The sequence below is a fragment of the Propithecus coquereli genome, unplaced genomic scaffold (genome assembly GCF_000956105.1).
Source record: "Propithecus coquereli isolate 6110/MARCELLA unplaced genomic scaffold, Pcoq_1.0 Scaffold167, whole genome shotgun sequence".
Classification (NCBI taxonomy): domain Eukaryota; kingdom Metazoa; phylum Chordata; class Mammalia; order Primates; family Indriidae; genus Propithecus; species Propithecus coquereli.
This window is the reverse complement of record NW_012141302.1, coordinates 2,969,454-2,994,074: the sequence shown is the minus strand read 5'-3', so window position 1 is coordinate 2,994,074 and position 24,621 is coordinate 2,969,454. Positions and strand designations below refer to the sequence as shown.

The 24,621-nt window shown below is 35.8% G+C and overlaps 1 protein-coding gene across 1 annotated transcript in view; it reads right to left on the bottom strand.

Moving 5' to 3' along the window:
• Nucleotides 1-24,621, bottom strand: part of DNAH7 (dynein, axonemal, heavy chain 7) — a 233,491-nt gene that overhangs the window by 71,470 nt on the left and 137,400 nt on the right. Inside the window, exons 39-43 of the mRNA XM_012641642.1 lie at nt 23,742-24,072; nt 21,369-21,715; nt 19,442-19,622; nt 16,351-16,536; nt 10,889-11,052 (exon numbers count right to left, since the gene is read on the bottom strand). Of these exons, the coding sequence (XP_012497096.1) occupies nt 10,889-11,052; nt 16,351-16,536; nt 19,442-19,622; nt 21,369-21,715; nt 23,742-24,072 (1,209 nt within the window). The remainder of the gene's footprint in view (nt 1-10,888; nt 11,053-16,350; nt 16,537-19,441; nt 19,623-21,368; nt 21,716-23,741; nt 24,073-24,621) is intronic.

Sequence of the window (24,621 nt, the reverse complement as noted above, 5' to 3'; positions counted from 1 at the left end):
AAAGTCCAAGACTAAGGTGTCAGTAGGTTTGCTTTCTCCACAGGCCTGTCTGCTTGGCTTGCAGACAGCTGCCTTCTCATTGTGTCTCTATATGGCCTTTTCTCCATGCAAGAGCTCCGAGTATCTCTCCCTCTTATAAGGACACTGGTCCTTACTGGATTGGGGCCCCACCCTTATGACTTCATTTAACCTAGTTACCTCCTGAAAGGACCTGTCTCCAGTCACATTGAAGGTTATGGCTTCAACATCTGAATTTGGTGGGGGGACAGGTGGAAGTACACAACTCAGTCCATAACATTAATTATGTATAGAAAGAAAAGAGATCAAAAGATTAATATAATATCTTAGATGCAATCAACTAATGAAATAGAAGCATATGCCCAAGAAACTAAAGGGAGAAGGGAAATTAGAAATAAAAAATCATAAATGTATAAAAGTTTTCACTCTGTCACATTTTGGAAATATTTGTTAAGTTTGGAGGATTATGTGTGAATGTCAAGCAGCACTTATGCTTCCCTAAAGAAATTATATGACTCACTCTTCTTTCTATTGCTTTCCCATCTTTTTTCAGGCATAATACCCATGTTCATGCTGTTTCTTTGTCCAAGATGCACCTCTTCCCCATCTTTTCACGTTCAAGTCCTACTCATGTTTCAAGGGCTCAAAAGCTACGTAGTCCACAAAGCCTTTCTTGGTCTCTTCTTTGACCTTCTTTAGCAATGCATCCATATTACATTTATGGTACTTTCATATAATGATAATATTCTATTATTGTAAATTCTATAATTCCTTAGCTACATCACCCAACTAAATTATATATTCCTTTGATGGAAGGGTCCATTCTAATTCTCTATTCTTGTTTTTCTAGATCAAATAAAGTTTGCATTCCATAATCTACTGATGTGGAAATAGCAAAAAGTATCTGGCAAACATCATACAAGTTAAATCATTCTAAAAACTGAAATTCTCTGAGAGGTTATCGCTGTGTAGAAAATACTAATATTTATTCAAAGAAAAGCACTTCAAAATCATAGGAAAGAACTTCTGATACTGATCAAAGTTAAGCCTATTATAGGCTATCTCTTCCACTGATTACACCTAAAAATCTTGGACAAAAGTATAAAAAGCAACTACTTGCACATTCTAAAAAGTAAATAATAACAAGTGCATGAGGGAAAAGTTAAAACTTGAAGAATGACCTGCAAGGGATAGTGAGATTCCTGAGGTTTTTTTTCTTTCTTTTTATCTTCTGGTTTAATGGGGGAACTGTGAAGCAGGCACAGGCAGCACAAACTCAAACTTAAGCACTGAGAAAATGACCATACATGAGCCAGAAAGTGTGGGGGTGAGTCCATGTTTTCATTTTGTTTTTTGTTTTTTCTCTCTTTTTTCTCTTCTCCCTCTACCCCAAGGTTAACCCCACTCAGAGAACTGTATTCCTATGGTGGAAGCAGCAGTGGGGCAGTTACCTAAAACACTAATCGAAAACCCACCTCTCTGTATAGAAGAACTAGGAAAAGAGCCTCTGTTGTGCACAGAACGTAAGGAGAATCCAAGTATTTTTCTCTCTTTTCTCTTGCCACTTTGCCCCAAGTGTTGGCATGAAATTGTGCAATAGCATGGGGATATAAAACTCTAAGAGAACTCCACCATTTTGGCCAGAAAAAAATATAGGCAAAGGTGCCTATGGAATATGGAAAGTGTAGGGGAAATTCTGATGAGGAAAGACCTGAAGACAGGACTCCCTAGTTCTCTGAATGAACAGATACAAGCTCTGGGCTCCCTACCCAAATTAGGCTTTGAACAATGACACAAACCCAAGTCCCAGACTAACCCCTGAGTAATGCATGCTTTCTGGAGCAGATCCAGACAGCATAGCAAAGCCTTTCAAATCTGAACTGGCAATGGAAACATCACCCACAGATGGAAAGACAGAAATTGTGGTCAAAACTGAATTGAGTCATTTAACTGCTAAAGCGAAAATCACTCTTATTCAGAGGATTTTAATAGGATCCCAGAGTCTCATATTCAAAATCTGCAGAATAACATCCAAATTTACTCAACATTCACAGAACAGAATGTGGCTATTCCTCAAAGAATAAAGATGTCAAGATTATCAGAAAAAAACTTTAAAGTAGATGTTACAACCATCCTCCCATGAGATAAAGGTAACCATTTTTGAAATAAATCTTGAAATGGAAAGATGTTCTCAGCCAAAAAAAAAGGTGGGGGGGGAATAAAAAGAATTTTAGAACTGAAAAATGTAACATCTGAAATAAAAATTCCACTGTATGGGCTCAATAGCAAAAAGGAGATGAGAGAGGAGAGAGTCAGTGAACCTAAAGACAGATGAATACAAATGGTCCAGTTTGTACAGCAAAGGGGTAAAAAGATTGTGGAAAAAATGAACAGAGCCTCAGAGACCTGTAGAATAATAAATACTAAAATGTTTTAACTTTCGTGTCATCAGAGTCTCAGAAGGAGAGGAGAAAGAGATTGATGCATAAAACATATTTGAAAAAATAATGGCTAAAACTTTCCCAAATGCAGTAAAACACAGAACACTCAGCAACCTTCAAAAAGAAGAAACTCAAAAAAACCCACACCCAGATACATGATAATAAAACTTCTGGGCTGGGTGCAGTGGCTCACACGTATAATCCTAGCACTTTGGGAGATCAACGTGGGAGGATCGCTGGAGCCCAGGAGTTCAAGACCAGTGTGGGCATTAGTGAGACCCCATCTCTACAAAAAATAATAAAAAGAACTTAGCCAGGCATGATGGCATGTGATTATAGTCCCAGCTACTCAGGAGGCTGAAAAAGGAGGATTGCTTGAGCCCAGAAGTTTGAGGTTGCAGTGAGCTATGATGGCTCCAATGCACTCCAGCCAGGGAGGGTGACAGAGTGAGACCCTGTCTCCAAAACAAACAAACAAAAAAAACTTCTAGGCCGGAGCGTGGTGGCTCACGCCTGTAATCCTAGCACTCTGGGAGGCCGAGGCGGGCGGATTGTTTGAGCTCAGGAGTTCGAGACTAGCGTGAGCAAGAGCGAGACCCCGTCTCTACTAAAAATAGAAAAAATTAGCCGGGCATGGTGGCACATGCCTGTAGTCCCAGCTACTCGGGAGGCTGAGGCAGGAGGATCACTTGAGCCCAGGAGTTTGAGGTTGCTGTGAGCTAGGCTAACGCCACGGCACTCACTCTAGCCAGGCCAACAGAGTGAGACTCTGTCTCAAAAAAAAAAAAAAAAAAAAAAAAACTTCTAAAAACCAAATATTTTAAAAAATAATTTTGAGAGCAGCCAGAGAAAAATGATAGATTATTTCCAAATGATAATTATTCAAAATACTGAAGATTTCTCATCAGAAATCATGAAGCCAGAAAACAGTAGAACATTTTTAAAGCGCTAAAAGAAAAGAACTATCATATATATATGCAGACATCTATATCAACCAAAAATATCCTCAGGAATAAAGGTAACATAAAGAAATTCTCAAATGAAGGAAACTAAGAATATTTGCCAACAGACCCGCTCTAAACAAATGCTAAAATTCTGCAACCTGAAGGGAAGTGATATCACAAAGAAACTTGAAATTTTAGAAAGAATAATGAAATGGTAAGTATTGTGGTAAATATAATAGATTATTTCTCTCCTCTCTTATATATGTATAAATGTTGAGACAAAAATATTAACATTGTCTGTGAGGAGGGGGTAGTTTCAATGTTTGCTGTAAAAGTCAGAGAAACAGAGCCAGTAGGGTACATATATGTTTAATTGAAGCGATAAAATTACATACATATATTTTATTATGAAGAATTGGCTCATGTAATTATGAAGGCTGAGAAGTCATAATCTGTTGTCTGCAAGCTGGAGACCCAGGAAAACTGGTGGTATAATTCAGTCCGAGTCCAGAGGCCTGAGAGCTGATGGTATAAATCTCAGTTTGAGTGCCAAAAAGATGAGATGGCCTAGCTCAAGCAGGCAGGAAGGAAGTAAAATGAATGTTTCTCCTTCCTCTAACTTTTGTTTTATTCAACCTCTCAACAAACTGGATGATGCTCACCCACACTGGGGAGGGCAATCTACATCATTGTATCCACCAATTCAATGCTAATCTCATCTAGAAACATCCTCATGGACAAACCCAGAAATAATGCTTATTCTGGACATCCCATGGCCAGGCAAATTGACACCATAAAAATTAACCATCACATATACACACATAATACATATGACAACTTTAACATAATGAGGGGAGAGTAAAGGGACTCATATGGTTGCAAGTCTTCTACATTTTAACTGAGGTGGTAAAATAGTAACTCTAAATAGATTGTGAAAATTTGTACTTAAAAAATGTATAGTGAAAAGCCAATAGATAAATGAAAATGGAATACTAAAAATAGTGGATTATCCAAATAATCCAAGAGAATGAGAAATGGGGAATAGAAGAACAAAAAATCAGATGAGAAAACAAAAATAATAAAATCATAGATCTAAAATCAACCATATCAATAACTACATCAAGTGTAAATTGTCTAAACACACTAATCAAAGAGTTGGTCAGATTAAATAAAAATACAAAATCCAACTATATACTATCTACAAGATACCCACTTTAAATATAATAGTATAGTTGTATTAAAAGTAAAATGATGGTAACAGATATACTATGCAAACACTAGTCAAAAGAAAGCTGGACTGGCTATAGTAATATCAGAAAAAGTAGACTTCAGAACAAGAAAAATTATTAGGGATAAAGGGGGACATTACATAATGATAAAAGGGTCATTCATCAAGAAAACATAATAGTCTTAAATGTGTATGCATCTAACAACAGAACTCCAAAATAAATGAAGCTAAAACTGATAGAACTGAAGAGAAAACAAATAGAAAAATAGCAAGGATATCAAAGACATGAATAACATTATCAAGCAACTCAACCTAATTAACATTTAAAAAGTCCTTCACCTAATAATAGCAGAATATATACTTTTTTTTTTTTTTGATACAGAGTCTCACTGTGTTGCCTGGGCTAGAGTGCCGTGGCGTCATCCTAGTTCATAGCAACCTCAAACTCCTGGGCTTAAGCGATCCTTCTGCCTCAGCCTTCTGAGTAGCTTGGACTACAGGCATGTGCCACCATGCCCGGCTAATTTTTTCTTTGTATTTTTAGTTGTCCAATTAATTTCTTTCTATTTTTAGTAGAGACGGGGTCTCACTCTTGCTCAGGCTGGTTTCGAACTCCTGAGCTCAAACAATCCGCCCACCTCGGCCTCCCAGAGAACTAGGATTACAGGCGTGAGCCACCGCGCCCAGCCAGAATATATACTTTTTTAAGTGCACATGGAACATTCACAAGTATAGGTCATATTTATGCCATAAAATAAACCTTAAAATTTTTTAAAGCAATTGGAATCATACAATGCATGTTCTCTGAATGTAACAGAAATAAATTAGAAATTAAAAAACAATAACAAAAAGATACCCTAAAAATCTCCAAATATTTGGAAATTAAACAATATATTTCTAAATAACCCATGGACCTAAGAGGAAGTCTCAAGAAAAATTAGATAATATTTTAAAGGAAATGAAAGCTAAAATAAAACATATCAAAATTTGTGCTATGTAGCTAAAACAATACTTAATGGGAAATTTATAGTATTAAATATATAGATTAGAAAAATCTAAAATCAGTAAACTAAGCTTTTACCTTAAAAAACAAGGGAAATAAAAGCAATTTATACCTAAAGCAGGCAGAATAAAAGAAATAATAAATATCAGAACAGAAATCAGTAATATTGAAAACAAAAAAAGAATGGAGAAAAACAATGCAACTAAAGGCTTGTTCCTAGATAGGATCGACAAAATTTATCAAACTCTAGCCAGCCTGACCAACTACAAAGAAAGAAGACACAAATTACCAACATCAGGAATGATAGAAGAGATTATCATCACAGGCCATATAGACATTAAAAGAATGATAAGGGAATACTACAAACAACTCTATGCCCATAAATTTGATAACTTAGATAAGATTGACCAATTTCTTGAAAGATAGAAACTAACAAACTCACATAAGAAAAATAGATAACCTGAATAGATCCATTACTATTTTAAAAATTGAATTCATAGATAAAATCTTTCAACAAAAAAAAATTCCAAGCATAGATAATTTCTTTGGTCATTTCTACCAAAGATTTAAGGAAGAAATAATTCCAATTCTGCATAATCTCTTCCAGAAAACAGGAAAGAAGTCTTCTCAATTCCTTTTATGAGGCTAGCATTACTCTACCACCAAAACCATACAGACATTACAACAAAAGCAAGCACAGACCATGAACATAAATGCAAAAATCTTCAACAAAACATTAGCAAATGGAATCCAGAGATATATAAATAGGAGAATAGATCTAACCAGGTGGAGTTTGTTCTGGGAATGCAAGGCTGGTTCAATATTTTAATATCAATCAGTATAATTCATCATATTAACAGAATAAACATAAAAAACTCTAAGATCAACTCAATAGATGCAGAAAAAGCATCTGATAAAATTTAACATCCATTAATGGTAAAACCCTCAGCAAGCCAGGAATGAAAGGCAATGTTCTTCACATGATAAAAAGGATGTACAAAAAACCTACAACTAATACCACACATGATAATAAAGGACTGCTTTCCTTTATGTTTGGGTAAAAGGCAACAATGTCTAATTTCATCACCTTTCCTCAACATTATACTAGAAGCCCTTGTCAGTGTAACAAGCCAAGAAATAGAAATAAAAGGCATATAGATTAGAAAGTAAAAAATTAAACTGTCACTAATTGCAGACAGCATGATTGTCTATATAGAATATACCAACGAATCTACATAAAAGGTCCTAGAACTAATAAATGAGTTTATCAAAGTTGTAAGGTAGAAAGTCAATATTCAAAAATCAATTGCTTTCCTATCACTAGCAATAAAGAATTGAATAAAATCTTTCAAGTATCATTTATAATAGCACACAAAAATAAAAAAAATACTGAGTATAAATCTAACACCAAAACACTGATGAAAGAAACCAAAGGCAACCTAAATGAATGGAAAAATATACTGTGTTCATGGATTAGAAGTCTTATTAAGTTGTCAGTTCTTCCTGAATTGATGTGTAGATTCCATGCAGTCCCAGTCAAAATCCCAGGAAGATCTTTTGTAGATATTTAAAAACTGATTCTAAAACTTATATTGAGAGATAACAACTAGACCCCCATCAATTTTGAAAAAGAACAAATATAAATCTTCAATAATCAAGGCAATATTTGGTACTTATATCAAGACAGACAAAAAGGTCAATGGAACAAAATAGTGAATTCTGCAATAGATCCTCCTGTGTATGAACAACTGATTTTCAACAAAGATGCAAAGGCAATTTGTTAGAAAAAGGGTACAAATTGTGCTAGAACAATTGGATAGCCTCCCCTACCCTCAATCTGTGTATGTGTGGGTGTGTCTATGTGTAGTTACACACAGATACTCCATACCCAGTTAATAACTGTATCAAACTTATTTTCCCCCAAAACAGTGTCCATGTAACTTCTTTTTTATTCAAAGGCAGTACAATGTTTGTGACTTCAGCTTATATTTATTTTTAAAGATTAGGGCTCCCTTGAAAAACATATTAGACTAATAAAATTTCAAAGGAGACATTTTCCATTGTAGATAGAAAAGAAAATACTAGTTTTTAAATATATATATACCAACATTTATTGTGGAAAGCTATATGCAACAAATATTGGTTTAAATAGCTTCACTCTTTGGATGAATATAAATCCTGAATTCAAAATGAACAAGCACTGTATTTACTTGCTTGCTACTTCTCCACCATCATTCTGCATTTTTTTTTAACAAGAAAATGTTTTTCCCCACACAATCTTCCTCACTCTTACTTTGTCCATCAAACATTCTTGAATCCACAAATGCTTTAAAACCGTGGTTCCCAAATGGAAACTGATTTTTCACAGCAGTCAGTGTTCCAAGTTTTGACAGTGTTTATCTAGAGAGGATTGTTATTTAGAGCACTTTTGGGTTTTTGAAAAATACAGACTTCTAACAGTGATAATACATGTTCACAGCAGTCTGCACGGAAGGACATACAATTTGAATATACAGCAGTAGTACATTTCAGAGAGTTTTGATATTTTCGTTTTTATACACACACATAAATTCATAAAAACAGACAAGGAGAGGAGTTGTTCTTCTCAGTTATTGTTGCTACTGAAATAACCCTATATATCTTTCCCCCCACAGAAATAAAATCTTACTTTTTTAGAAAAGCAGAGTTCTATGAGATACAGGTTTGATCTACTTACCACGCTGTTAAACAATCCTAATCCTTTACCCGTGAAAATGCTCAGATAAAATCCAATTACATTTAATGTTATCACTAACCTTTGAAATTCTAATTAGCCAAGGACCTTTAGGTGTCAATAGCCCCAGAAGTTAATTATATTCTAGATTGCCCAAATTTTATAGATTCTTCCAGTTTTCCTAAATAATCAACTCCTCACTCAGCTGAGATAACATGTGAAAAGCACTTAGCACAGGATTAGGTTCTCAGTAAGTTCTCAATATTAGGTATTATCATTATCAGGCAAGGATCTCTCTGGGGAATGGAAGCAGCACTATGCAAGTAAATATGATACTTATCTGATACTTCAAAATGATATCAACTTAAACCTATTTACTGAAACCTCTCAGGGTAAGATTACCAGATGATACTGAGAAAAGAAACCAAGAATGAAAAATGTTTATATTATTTTCTTCTTAGTTGCTTCCATAACTTTTTGCTAACATTTCAACATTTTTACAAACGAATAGCAAAGATGTAGGGGTTATGACTCATTAACACCATTTTCTACCTCCATGCCTCCCAAAATGTGTGTTGTTTTGAATAATAATCGCTGAAAGGTTTAGGATCTTATGAGCAGAAATATTCATTAATGGTTCTATTATTATTGAAGTAAGACTGAACCCAAAAGAAATGGCACATTTATTTGCTAGAAAATAAGATGTGATCTGGCCTCCGATGATGGATATAATGGTTATAGATGTCCTGCTAAGTGGAACAATGGTATATAAATCGCAAATCAAAAAACAATGAAGACATAAAAACAAAACAAAACAAAGAAACAATGAAAAATAACCACCACTAAGTAGGACATAACCAGGTATGTTCACAACAGCTTAAGAAGAGCCAAAGCTCTTTTCTGAGAGGAAAAAAATAGCAACAACAATAACAAAAGCAGCAAAAATTTGACTATTCTTCAGGCTGAAGTTGGTTGGTCCAGCTGGACAAAAGTGAAAGTAAATGTTGTACTTCTAAAATTTCAGAAATCTCCCACATATGTTGATCTCTAAGGTGTATCCTAATGCTAATCAACATAATCTGTCTGTCCGCACATGCCACGTATTAAGCAATTCAACAAACTAGTTGCCTGTGCTTGTTAAAAAGCACTTAATCTGCTATTTTAACAACAAGCTAATTCACATATATATCATTTATCTAGATTCTCTGATTTCTCCTTGGATTAATTTAGATTATTGGATCAGAGTATCTTGCACTTAATTTTAGTTCCCCAAAGAAAATCTTTGTAATCTTTTTCTCTAAATCAACAAAATAATTAAATTTAAGTTTAGTTTCTGAAAAATGTCTCCCTACATACGATTTGCTTGGCTAACAAGTAAGAACTACATGACACAACTTTTCTTTTTTGCCTTAGTTATGAGAAAGCTTTGAACTTAATTCAAAGCCCAACTATAGGGATTAGCTTGTCTCACGTATCTAATAGTAACTATTTCTTTAATTTCCCATAGGTGACCTCATCAGATTTTATCTTTTTTATATTATAATCAAATTGCACATACTTCAAATCCTTGTAGAACAATTTGGAAAATAATGCTAAAGAAATCCATGTGTCCAGATAATTTATTGGAGAATAAATGTGTTCACCAGAGTTTTAATATGTGTGGAATGATTTTCATAACTACTACACACAAAAATTTAAAGAATAATTAGTCTTCATATTTAGTGGTTAATTCTATTTTAAAAGTTTACATACCTCAACCATTTTTACTTTAAAAAGTACCATCAAATCAATTACTTTTTCATGGTAAACTAACAACTAATCAAAATAGTCATGTAACAGAACTGAATGTTTCCTGATAGTAGGGAACACCTGTGCAATTTTTAACATGATAAAACCCCGAGAAGACTGGCCTAGAGATAAAAGGCTCATGGTCACATGAACTTGGAAATAGCACAGTTGATGACTGTCCTGACACTGTGACAGGCTGAAGTCCTTGGTTTCTGGGAGGTGAGACTTGGAGGAGAGGGTGAGGTTGGACAAGCCTGTAGTATTCACCCAGCCCAGTCTCCATGGGGTTTATGTACTAACCAAGAGATTTGAGGAATAGTCTTGAAAGGCCCAATCGGCCCGACACCCAGAAACTAGACTAAGACAGAATTTAGAACACCACACTACCCACTTACCACCAACAACCCACTGCTGCCCATGTCATTAACCTGTAATAACAAAACCTTGTATTTTCCCGAAATGAAAATTTTGGACTTCACTTACTTACAGCAGAGTTTTGCTCTATTCATTAAAAATTGATAAAAAATTAAGCAAAAGTCATCTGGTTTGCTTGTTTACTACAGTCTCCAATATTCAACTGTTACATTAATAGGAAAAGGAAGTGATCATTCATATTTAATTTAGCTGATTAATTAGGTAAATATATGTTTTTCAATACTGTGAAAATTTGCTATCTAAAATTATTAAAAGGTATGCAGATAAATAAATCTATAATTTAATAAAAATCATTTGGGAGGAAAATATTTTTCTTACATGATGATGATCCCATTATCGATGGAAAATGAGTCAGAAGGTAACCCAGCAATATTCCAAGCTCGAATTGTCACAGCTTCTCCCAGGATACCCATAAGAGAATAATCATCTGAACAGGGGATATCTCTTCCTTTGCACAAATTTGTCCACTCCTTGGTTTGGTTCTTTAAAACATACGCAGAAAAATATAGAAATGAGGTTACCAAAGGAATACTTTGTAACTCCTCAATTACACTTATTCATTGAGTCAATAAACCATTGTGGAAACTCTACCTCAAAAATGATTTGTGTTTATCAGATTTTTTCCAAATAAAATTATAATGTAGAAGATCAGCTATATGTACTCAACATATTCAATGATGAGATAAAGTCTAGATTGATCACCTAATGAAGTCAGAATTTTGTACCTGGAAAAAAATAATTACCAATTATTATTCTAAAGTAGTTAGGGACCACCATGGGTTTTTTTTTTACACATTTTCTTTATATTACAAATATCCAGCAAATACAATATTATGGTAGAAAAGTAAATCCATTTTGAACAAGCAGGACACAGAAAACATTTTTGTGCCATATGGGAGGGACCATGGCAGGGTAATTTGGTGCCATCAAGGATCAGGGCACATACTGTAGTTTGTGATACCCTACCTGGGGCAAAGTCTGCTTGGACGCCCAGGAACCAGGAGGGCACTTACGAGCCATATTCGGAAAGTCAATGTCCAAGTTGAGGTTATAGATGAAAGATTTTGGAAATAGTGAAAGACATGATTGGAAAGAAAATAAGTTAGAAACAGGCAAAGGGAAGGTGGTTATGCATGGTGTTGGGACCATCCTTTGGGTTGATGAGGATGTTGTTTGTGCACAGGTGGTGCTGGCTGAGAAGCCATGGTGGGCACTGTCATCTCCCTCAGGCTCCTGCTGAGTAGGCTGGACTGACATTCCTTTCGGTTTGCACAGGAAAGACCATGACACTTTTGGGAGAATTGATGACTTTCACGACATTGATAAAACTAGTTAATATCATGTAGAATGCCCCACAGTTGGGTCTGTATGATGTTCCCTCATGATTCAATTCAGGTTATGCACCTTTGGCAGGAATATCACAGAAATGGTACTGTGTTCTTGCCACTGAATCCCATCAGATGGTACACGATTTCGAATTGTCCATTTACTGATGATACCAATTTTTATCACCTGATTAAGGTGTTGTCTGCCAGGCTTCTGTCTCATAATTACATGCTCTTATTGTGATTATAGGTTCTTTCAGATGGTGGGACACAACACAAAGACACTCGGATAGGTGAAAGGCAGATCTCTTTGTCATTTACAGCTCCAAAAGAGAGAAGGCTGCCACACAGGGCCACCCAGGGTGTTGTACCAGAGCCAGAGTAGCATTAGGCTGGAGCTGTAAGAGCACGTTGTATGTGAGAAGTGAAATGGAGTTAGCTGGGCTTCATAGGCTTCGAGGGGATTGGGTATTTTGAATAATTCTGCGGGTACAAGGAAGAAGGGGCTGTCCCTGGGCATTAGGTATGCAGGGGCCTCTGGAAGCTGCCTATTGTAACCCAGCAGTGTGAGATCCTAATAAGGGAAATGGTTGGGGTGAGGGCTTAGCGAACTTCCCACAAAAGGGAATACTGAGTTGTTAGCCATGATTTAAAACAGTTAAGACAGCAACTGTGAAATATTACATTATAGCTTTTCCACTGTTAAGTTGCTCTTTTTCCCCTTCCCTTTGCAATTCATAAGCTCTTTTGTGGGGAGATACTTTGAAACTATGAAAATGTCTTGGTTTTTATCAAGCACTCCTTTTTTTTCTTATTCATTTATGTCATTATAGACTCATATTTTCATATTTTATTCATTGAGTTTATGATATGTTATTATCACTATTTATTGCGATGCTGAAATTGTCCAAAATTTGGCCAGTAGGAATATCTTTAAGCTAAATTCTGTTTCCTTTTGACATGGCCCCGTCATTCTTTGGGCACTTCCTTATTCTTGTTTGGAAAAAGATATTTCAGGTTCATCTTTTAGTGAAGTCCAAAATAATCAAGGATAACATTCCTACCTTAAGATCAGCTAATTAGTAACCTTAATATCATCTACAAAGTCCTTTCACCATGTAACATGACATATTCATAGGTGTAACTCTCTGAGATAAAGGTCATGGGGCCCAACTCCTGCCTAGCACAAGTACTTCATAAATATCACCTGGCTGTCATGCTTTGTCTTATTTGGCTGCTGGTACCAGGAATAGGAGGTACGGCTGTGGCGGGAGGAGGGGCAGATAACATTTCCAGCCTGGATTCTGCACACAGTTCCTAGTAGCATGTTTTGTTCTGTTTGTTTTCAGGCTGTAGGTTGGCCAGCAGATGCTTTAGGGAGGTATGCAAGCTTTTTTGGATCTAGCTTGATGCTGGAGTAGGCACAGTAGCCAATGATAGATGGCAGAAGAGAAAATGGAAGCAATAGTTGCTGCGGAATGTTCTGTTTAGAGTTGACAGGTACAGTACATCACCACAAATGAACTCTGGATTAACAGTTTAAGTGGTCCAAATACATCTGTAGGGCGTAGCACCAGAGAATAACTGAAATGAACGTGGGGACTCTGAATAAGCATCTCAAAATACAAGCCGAGGGCTTTGGCTGGTAGTCAGGTGTTGAGACAGATGGTGGAAGTGGAAAACAGGCCATTAAGGGTGTCATCTTGGTGAAAATATCCACCACCACAGAAACAGTGTTCATTCTGATTATTGGCAGAGAAAAGGTCACTTAGAATGTTCAAATTAACTCAATTCCAGGGCGTGTATGTCCTTAACAGCATTGTAGGATTCTGTTTGGGGAACTGGCGTGGGCACTGCAGTTGATGTACTGTGGGCCAGTTACCCCGGGAGAGCTGGAGTTTTCTATGTTTTATTTATAAAAAGCACCGGGAACTCCACAAAGGAGTTGATGAATAATTGCCAACTACTGAGATTCAAGCGTGGCAGGAGGATTCAGCTATTTATTGAGGGCCCTTGGTATCCAAAGACTTGAAATCCTTTGATGTTAAAAAAAAAAAAGACCAAGTGTCGTAAGGCCTCCGTCTCAGTTTGGGTTTCCCAGAAGCAGACTCTGAGGTGAAGATTTACGTGACGTGATTTACTGAGGAACGGATGCCAGGGGAAGCAGGACAAGAAAGGAGTAGAAGCTAATAAAGGGTGAGGGCGCAGCCTCAGTTCTGCAGTGAGAGGCTCCAGGTTGATCCCACAGGGAACCGCGGAGTATAAGTTTCTCCTTGGAGCTGTCCCAACCAGAGGGGAGGCTCATGCTACCATCAGACATTCATTAAGGGCTGCCCAGGAGGGAAGTAAATTCCCAAGCACTTCCAGTCTCTACACGTTGGGTAAAGTGGGTTCTTTGGGAATCTGGACTAAAAGAGCCACAGGTGCTGGTTCTTGGGCATGAAGGCACCCGGAAGTGAGAAACAGCTCTGGGAAGAGCCCTGATGTTGCCACCACAGCCCTTATGCGTGAGAATTGAATGAGAAATCTTTGATGGGGTATAAATTGCCTGCTGTCTTGACCTGAGAGAAACAGATAAAAGAGTGGAGATGACAAAGTAGGACTGAGAGAATGAATTCACAGGAAGGAACAGTAACATCAGAGACTTGTTAAAGAAAGTAAAAATCTAGGTTGATCTAGTGAAGCAAGGAGGGGATAAAACTGTCTTTAAGCCTTCACAGAGATGAGATGGGATGGGATGAAGTGCCTACTTGAATCAAGGGTTCAGACAGTGAATGGAAGTTCACAGAAGGAACTCTGAGCTTTGGTTGTGACTTGTGTCTAATTTGAACGTGGCTTTGCCTCTGTCAGTAAATTTCCAAGGTCTCAGTTCTGGAGTTCAAGGCGCCCTTGAAGCATTTGTGTGATGGTCTGACTGGCAGCCCCCCATTCTGGAAGGAGCAGGGTGTTGGTAGTAGAATCAGCAAGATACAGTCCCTTGCTTGGAATGAGTCTGTCAGAGAGGGTTGGGTTGGGAGGAACGTAAGTGGGTAGAGCTAGCATACTTTCAGCATGGCACTGCAGTGCTAGACAGGAGTCTGTGCAGAGATGCCCAGAGAAATGCTCTGAACCAGCAGGGAAGGGTAAGAGTGGCTGCAGCTACTCTCCATTGTTCCAAGTCAATGTGGGAGAGTAGAAAGAGTGGTAAATTAGGATGCAGGTGGCCACAGGTCTCACTCCTGCTCTGTCATTAACCAGCTGTGTGGCTTTGAGCAATTCTAAACTTCATAAATTTCAGTTTCTGAAATTATGAAGCAAACAAATCTATCACTAAATAGCGTTATGTCAAATGTTAACTATTTGAGCTACAAGATGTTAATTCCATAACCCTAGACAAGTCATCCAAAGACAAAAATAAACAAAGCTAACAAGAATATGAAGGTCATGTACCAGGACAAAGGCCACTAGAACACAAAGGACTAAAGATAGAAGCACCATCTATGTGAGGATTTCAAATGTTTGGTTAAGAAAACAACAATCAAACAAACCATAACAATGGCGCCAAGGACCAACGCTGCTTAGGAGAAAGTCCTGAAATTAAGTGAGGCTCAGTTGAGACCATGTGCAAGCAGATGTTTGGTAAAACTATAAAGCCCTGCATACAGGTGAATCATCATGTACTCCTTCTCTCTTTGTTTGACACCAAAAACTATTGCCAAATGTTCTGAATTCCTCCCTTCTCTTTATTCTCATTATCTTCTCCCCTTTTTTCTTTTAGGTTTTAACATTTTTCTAAATCTTTCCTCCTGCTTTGATAGGGCCACGTTCTGGATTGGATTCTAGTTCAATTTTTCTAAAGAGAGCTGAAAAGTATTCTGGATCTCATTATGGAAGGAACTGAAAAGTGGGAGACAAAAACAGGAAGAAGCATTAGGATTAACTCCTAAGATCAGAAGTTGGGCTAGGGAGAAGAAAGAGGCAGAGGGAGCAAAAGGGAACTCTGGATTGTTTTCTAGGGAAAGAAGCCACTTATCAATAGGGTTCTAGGCAGGCTCACCTTTTGCTCCCTTGAAGTTTCAGTCTCTGAAGTGATTTGAAATGACTTATTGAGACTGATAGGGAGTAGCTGAGTAGGAACACACGCAGACACGCGCACACACAGCCTTGATACCTTGATGCAGTACTTGTTTAGGAACTGAAATTTTATCACTATAGTCTACCATTTTCACATTACATTTTAAGGTAGATCTTTCTTGTTTCTGAAACAATTAAATTTTAGAACAGTACTTTATATTACATCTTTTGGCTATCACATTAATTTATAGAATAAGTAAAATACACAATTAGAAATCATTTGAAAATATTTTGTTTCTTACACTTACCAAAAAACTGAAACCAAAACAAAACAAAAACCCCCAGGTTAATATTGGCAGTGGTGAGAGGAAGGTCAGGAAGTGATGGAAGAGCTTCCCTTACCTGTCTATAGCTAGATGTAAAGGCTCCCAGGTAAGCGACAACTCCTGAGGAAACGAGGATATCCCCTGTCAGGTTGATGTACAGCTGCCCCAGCTCCAGGGCTGTCTGGCTCCATCGGGTTTTCTCACCTCCAAGGCCTCCAATCAACTGCTCAGCTCGTTCTAGTTTTTTGCTGCACAGGTCAACCTCAAATATAAAAGTAAGCTTTTATCAACATTTACAGATAGAATAACTTTAAAATTCTGCAAGATTTTACCCTCAGAGATACATTATTTTTTTAATTGCAAACTTCTGCCTGGAATTCTTTTTAATTATCTAAAAAATATGACATATCTCACTATGATATTTTAGAATTTTTCTCATATAAATTATCTACTTTAATAAAATTTAGGAAATTCATAATTATTATTTAGCATATAATGCAAAGAATAGCGCTACTTAAGGAAATGACCTACCGTACAAGACACTGAATGTTAATTAAGTAATAAAGGACATTCTCCTGCAAATATGGATGTTTTCTCTCCATTTAAAATAATCTTGACTCATTTTATTTTCAATATTCTACAAACACTTTCCTCTCATTTCACTTATGGTTAATTTAATGTTAAAAATGTTTAAAAGTTTCAATAATTTATGCTTATTTACAAAGCACAATTTTCAGGTTGTTAAATTGTGTCAACCTACTCAGACACTTGCAGTTAAGCTTAAATTAGCAAATCAATCAATAGCTGAGAGCATGCTTTGTGTGTAAGACTGTCAACCAAATATGATTATACATAACTAAGCAACGTGATAAAAAAAAAGAGGGGGAGGATAATTATGAAGGTGGCAAACTTGGTGAAAAGCAATTTCAATTCATGCAATAGCACTATTCCAGCAGAATACGTGAATTATTTCGATTTAATTTTTAAGTGACTTAGCATCATAACTCTTGGAGGAAGGCAAGATTAAATAAAGCTTATCTCCAGGTTTAAAAATAACTTATATGAAAAGAAGAATTCAATAATTAATGAAAGCAAAGGCATTTAGATTATTTTGGTCTAAGAATTTGGCTTATGTCTTTTTCCTAATGCTATTAACATTTATATTAAATAAATTCTTTTAGATTAAAAGATGTAAAATACTATATCAGTTTATCTAAAGATAGGTTTGAAAAGAGCAAAAGGTATGTAATTACTAATTTTTTTTTTTTTTTGAGACAAGTTCTCACTCTGTCATCTAGGCTGGAGTGCAGTGGCACGATCACAGGTCACTACAACCTCCAACTCCCAGGCTCAAGGATCCTCCTGCCTTGGCCTTCACGTAGCTAGTACTACAAGTGCATGCCACTATGCCTGGCTAATTTTTTAATTTTTTTTAGAGATGGGATCTCTCTATTTTGCCCAGGTTGGTCTCAAATTCCTCAAGTCATCCTCCTGCCTTGGTCTCCCCAAATGTTGGGATTATGGGTGTAAGCCACTGTGCCCAGCTGTAACTGGTAATATTTTTGATATTTCCTAAATTAAATTTTTTTCTCTTTTAATTTTCCCTCTTTAAATAGCTTCTGTCTTCCTAGTTTCTTTCCTTACCTATTCTTCTTTCAACGGTGTTTATTATAAACCGAATTGGGTCTTGGACTGATAAAGTTGCCATCAGAAACTACTAAGTAAAAATATTTTAGCTAAAATTTTCCCTCCAAAAGCAGATTTTTAGTACATATATATACACATATGTTCATTTTACATTACCCTAAGTTTCCAACATTTTATTGTGAACAATAAATAAAAACTTCAAACATATAGCAGAGTTGAAAAAGTTTACAGTGAGCAACTGCACACCCACTTATTGGTTATATTACTTAAACTAAAACTGATTATTTAAAAATTGTGCCATAATAGGTCACATTTTTAAAGATTAGGACAGTGTCTTATATTTGTACAAATATAGAATCCAGGTTAGAGCCTATAGAAAGAGGCAATCTAGTACCATAGAAAGAGTGCAGCCATTAGAGTCAGACTGCCTGGGTTCAGGTCTTAGACTTAATGCTTAGAAGCTGGGTTACCATGGACAAGTTGCTAAACCTTTCTGTGCTTTAGTTTCAGAATAGTACAAAATGATTACCGCCTTCAAATGGTTGTTGTTAGAATAAAAGAGATAATACATAATGCTCTTAGAACAACAGGGCCTTGTATATAATAAGCTCTCAATAAATGGTTACTGTTATAAAATATTTTCACTTTTTTTCTGGAACATAATCAGATTTCAGCAGTTCATTTTTTTTTCTTGTTTTGTTTTCTGAGATAGGGTCTTGCTCTGTCACTCCAGCTGGAGTGGAGGGGCATCATGATAGTTCACTGTAGCCTCAAATTCCTGAGCTCTAGTTATCCTCCTGCCTCAGTCTCCCGAGTAGCTGGGATTACAGGTGTGTACCACCACACCTGGATGATTTTTTAATTTTTTGTAGAGACAGGGTCTTGTTCTCACTCAGGGTTGTCTCAAATTTCTGACATCAGGCAATCCTCCCAAAGTGCTAGGATTACTGGCATGAGCTGCTGTGCCTGGTCTAGCAGTTAATTTTTGGAAATGACATCATGAAATAAGTTAGAGCAATGTTTTTAGCCTTAAAAACATTTTAGTGCACACTACATAGTTCTGAGTTTTGAGTTCTAATGTAAGCTCTGCCATTAACTGTTACAGAACTTAGGTCACTCAGCACTTTGGTTCTCAATTTTCTTACTTATAAGATAAAATATGATTTAAATAATCTAGCTCAATATTCCAGTAATTTTAGGCATAGACTGGTAATTTTTTTTTTTTAGAAAGGGCCAGAAATATTTTAGGCTTTGTGAGGCAAGAGGCAAAACTAAGAATGTTCTGTATTACATAGATACTTATACAGTCATTTAATATGTAATCATTTAAAAATGTCAAAACCATTATTAGCTTATGGGCCATATGAAAACAGGCAATAGGCAGATTTGGCCTGTGGGCCATAGTTTGCCAACCCCTGACTATGAAGAAAACAAGACTGGTAAGTTACATGCCAGTATAAACATCATTCTTATTTACAGTAATTGAGAGTTTGCTCATCTTTGTCTATAACAGCACTTACCTGGTTTTCCAAGTCAGCCTTCTTTTGTTTATTTAGTTCAAGTGTGTCTTGAAGCTTGGCCAGTTTGTCCTGAACTTCCCGAAGGGCTGCCTGCTTCTTTCTAAGACCATCCATGGCAATTTTAAGCTCCCCTTCAGCTGCAGCCAGTTTTATCTTTTTGGGAGCTACTATTTTTGCCACTCTACAAAAAGTAAAATTGGAAAATTAAATATCTATTTAATATTCTAATGCACTTTCTACCACTGAATTTACATTTCTAACATCCTTACTATGACTCAAAATACTTCTTTATACAAAAATTTGTACTGATTTCTATATTCCACATTTCATCTAAGAATCAACCAAACTTGATCGTAGACATAAGAAATGACTATTATAATAGATATCAAATATACATAATGTTTTCAAATAAATATTTTTTTACCCAAATTAACATATTGCCAGTGTGAATTTTGGTGACTTCGTAAAAGAAGACTAGGATACTTGTGTAGAATATCACAATGTTAGTAGAAACTAGCCCAATTGGCTAGAGCTTAATTTTGATGAGGAGAAAGTGAGGGATTTTATCTTTGTTGTTTTACTTTTTTTTTAAACTCTAGAATACGCTCTCAATGAAAACCAGTTATCTTATACATATGTATGTAGTAACAAAAGAGATAATACAGGAAAAAGGATGGATCTAAATTCTCTTCTTAGTATCTGGAAAATACAGTCAGTCATGTTATCTTTCTAATTAAATGATAAAACATTAAATTTATCATTAACATAATAGATCATGGTCTGAAACATGTATAGCATTACTATATATGTATAATGATTCAAATTGGGTATGAGTTTGAAAGACATCCTGTAACAGTTGTTTTTTGAAAACATAATAATTATTACTCTGTGCATGATATAACTGATTCTCATACAATCATCAATAAAGCCCCCTCATTCACAAGAATACACATTATGGCGGTGGTTTTCAAAGTGTGGTCAAAGGACCCCTGGGGATCCTGAAGACATGTACCCCTTCGAAGAGTTCATGAGGTCCTCCCTTGATCTGTGTGAGGCTGGATTTTCTTTACATACTTCAATCAAAACAACATATTGTAACAGGTTGAAAGAGGAAGCACATTTGGAAGTCTAGTTGTCTTATATTAAACTATATATTAAAGAGATTAGAAAACATATAATAAAATACCACTCTTTTTATCATTGCTTTTTACTTTTTTTTCAGAAAAAAATGTGGATTTCTAAAAAATAAGTTATTTATATTAACATGTAATGTTTGTATTGCTATTTTAAATGAATTAAAAAACATTTAAAAATTTCTCCATTTTAATTTCTAATATGGTAAATAAACAAAAGCCTTTTGGGTTTTTCAGTAATTTTTAAGAGTATGAAGAGTGCGCCAGGTGTGGTAGCTCACACTTATAATCCCAGCACATCGGGAGGCTGAGGCAGGAGGATCGCTTGAGGCCAGGAGTTCAAGACCAGCCTGTAAGACTTTACTATGCCGACATAATAAAACCATGTCTCTATAAAAATCTGAAAAATTAGCCAGGCATGGTGGTGTGTACTCATAATCCCGGCTACTTGGGATGCTAAGATGGGGGATCGCTTGAGCCTAAGAGTTTGAGGCTGCAGTGAGCTATGATTGGGCCACTGCACTCCAGCCTGGGCAACAGAGAGAGATCCCGTCTCTTAAAAACAATGAAACCAAGCAAAAAGAAAAAAGTTCTTGAATCCAGAAAGTTTAAGAATCGCTGTATTATACTATTTAATTGGTATAATCTCACCTCTAGTAAATATGTAAACACAATGCAGATTCAGACACGATTTTCCAAGGAGCTTCTCACTTAGATAGCTTTTCAGTTTCATACTAACAGAGCAAATGTGAAAATAAAACATACCAGTTAGGTTTCTTTTTATCAGGACTTACTTATCATATGAATCCATTGCTATGACCCACTTGCATAGACCTTCAGCTGCTGTAGAAGCATTTCTGATCTTTTCTGGAACAAAATCTGGATTTGGAATATAATTTTTTCTTATGATATTCATATAAGCTGGAGGAATATTGTCCTTGTCATATTCATGAAGTGACTGTAGAAACCGAATGTCACCAAGAAGTCTCTTAGCTGGGCCCCAGAAATCCTCAATTTTTTTTCCTGAACCTGTTGGGTCAGGAATTTTGTCAGCTTTGATGCCTTTCAGGATGCAGATAGCTTCCATGACGAGCTTCACACCAGCAGGAGGACTCTTCATGGATTTTACCACTGTAATATCCTTGAAATAACAACATGTTAATTATCTTAAAAAAGAGATATTTGTTTATGCATTAATTTTAATTGGTTCCTATCTTCAAACCAAGCCCTAAGATACAGAAACTCACTCTGTTCATTGGGTAGAAATGGTGACAATGATAGAACTGTGTCAAAAAGTGTTGAGAATTTTGTCCCAAAGGAAAAGTTAAAAACAAAAAAAGAATAATAGGAAGATAGCCTATGGGAGATACTTAATGACCTGAAGTCTACTTCAGAAACACATAGAAAGAGATTTGAATATCACAAAGGAGAGTTTTGTAGCTTCTTAAAAATTATAAATGTAATAGATATCTACAAACAAGAGAAAATATAGAGAAATTATACATATGAAGGTCTCCTATAATCCTACTATATATAGTTTACTATAAACATTTCTGTTTATATTCTTCTATATTTTTTCTACGTATATATGCTACAAATCAGTGTATATGTTATATTTTAATCAATGGAATCACAGTATACATAACATGCTGTTTTAAAACCTGTTCTATTTCATTAACAATATAGAGTGAACATGCTTCCATGCTAGTAAACATTTATATCATTTTTAATGGCTGCATAGCATTCCAATGTACAGATATATACCATAACTCGAATACTTTGTCTATGGGTTTTTTTTTCTGTTTTTTACTATTACAATTGTCATGTTGAATTAACAGCTTTATACCTTTTAAAGCTTTTCACACATATGGACAAACTGCTCTCTAGAAAGCATATAAGGCTGCCTGTTTCACTAGATACACCCTCAGCAGAACCGGCAGGCATTCTGATAGGCAAGAGAAATCTTATTTTAATCTATATTTCTTTAAGTATAAGTAAAGTAGGATATATTTTCATATGCTTACTGACTATTTATATTTCCTTTTTGTGAATTACCTATTTATAACATTTACTATCCTATCTTAGAGCTACTTTTTTTCTAATTGATTTGTAAGAGTTTTTTACACAGAGGCATATCAATCCTTTGTTTGCTATGTGTTTCAAATATTTTCTCCAGTGTTTCTCAAATTCTGTCCAGGGTGTTACGTCAAACAAAATGTGTTGATTTTTAGGTACTAAAACGTATTACTTTTAAAAAATGTTTGTTAATCATGAAAAATACAAAAGATTATCCAGCACATATATATTACAGTTTTGCTTAGTGAGTTTTTTTCCCTACTTCTCTCATGCCTAGGGAATCCTATGTGCTACTCCATTTCAAGATTATAAACATCTGACCTACACTTTCTACTATTTTATAATAATATAGCTATTTATATTTAAATTTCAGTCTGAAATCTATTCTGGAGTAAGGTGCGAAGAAAGGATCTTACACTCTTCTTTCCTATTACACCCCAAAATTTAGCCAAGATTCCCTGCACTATTTATTTTAAAAATCCACCTTTATCTTTCTAAATTGAAATATTCCCCTTTCACATCTTAATTTTTAATATATGTCATCAAATCTAAGATATGCTATTATAAAATAAATCACTATAAAACACATTATTTTATGTATTCTCCCCGCCAAACCCACTGGCAAACACTGACACAATACTTTATCACATCTGCTATAAATACACTGGATATAAGGGAAGGTGCCTCCTCTATCCAAATGAATGATGGGCCTCTAAAATTAGCCACCTTGGTAAGTTGATTCCAATTACAAACATGCCTAACTATGAAAAAGGTGCACCTTAGAATCAAAATATATACTTGGGTCTCATACATCTGTCAGTTACTGTAGTGCAAAGTTGTGTAAAGTTCTCAAAAAAACTGTCGCTTTGTGGTAGGTTATAACATCGGGCAGCTTTCTTCCTTTTCAAAAGTGTCTTTGTCACGCACATGCATTCTTTTTTCAGGTGAACTAGGAAATCTTTTTGCCAATTTTCAAGTGATTTCAGTTTCCTTAAATTTGGAGAGACAAACCAGACTCTAGCACACAATGCTAAGCACTGCCTTGAGCTATGATGACACATTTTCTAGAAAGCGTGTGGCTAAGCTCTTACCTGTGCAGTTAGAGTATCCAGGGCGGATAGTGCTGACTCCAATATTGGCAAGGCCCCTGCCAGGTCAGCATCGCATTCGTCTTTGATGGCTTTGGAGGCCATAGCTTGTTCGTTTGCTACAGTTTCGTCAGCTTTCACTATTTTTTCAGTTTTGGCAACTTCGACAGACTCCCTCTCGATGATTACCATCATTTCATCCACTTCTTTGCTAGCAACTTTTAATTGAGGATGCAGCGCCTCCAGCTCAGTTTGCATCGTGGCTACTTGAGATGAAGCAGAATCTAGTTTATTCAAACCCACTTCGTACCTCTTTTTCATTTTCATGACTTCACTGAAAGCAAACAGACAAACCAAGGTTGGTCATGAGGATCTGTATCCTACATTAAGGAAAAAATTTAAGTGTTCTTGAGCTTTTCAGGCTTTTTTCAAGGCATAACTAGAGGGGTGGCATAAAATATTTTCACATAAAATAACAATTTGTAAAACAAAATGAATTCTAGAACACTGGATTGTGCACAATTAAGACAGAATGTCAATAATTTTTGTGTTTTCGGTACCTATGTATTACCTAGGAATGTAACAGAAATTCAAAACAATAAATACACTGGATATAAGGGAAAGAGCCTCCTGTATCAAAATGAATGATGGACCTCTAAAATTAGCCACCTTGGTAAGTTGATTCCAATAACAGTATCATTCCTGAAAACTTTTTTATGATCACTTATTTTAAACAAACTTCAGAGCCCAAAATATATTATTTTGAATGTTGTCAAAGGTGAAAAATGGTTTTAAGATGTATTATGCATCTTCAAATAGGAATTTTTTATTAAGGCAAATTGACGAATAGGATAGATAATAAAGCTCAAGACCCTGTTCCGTG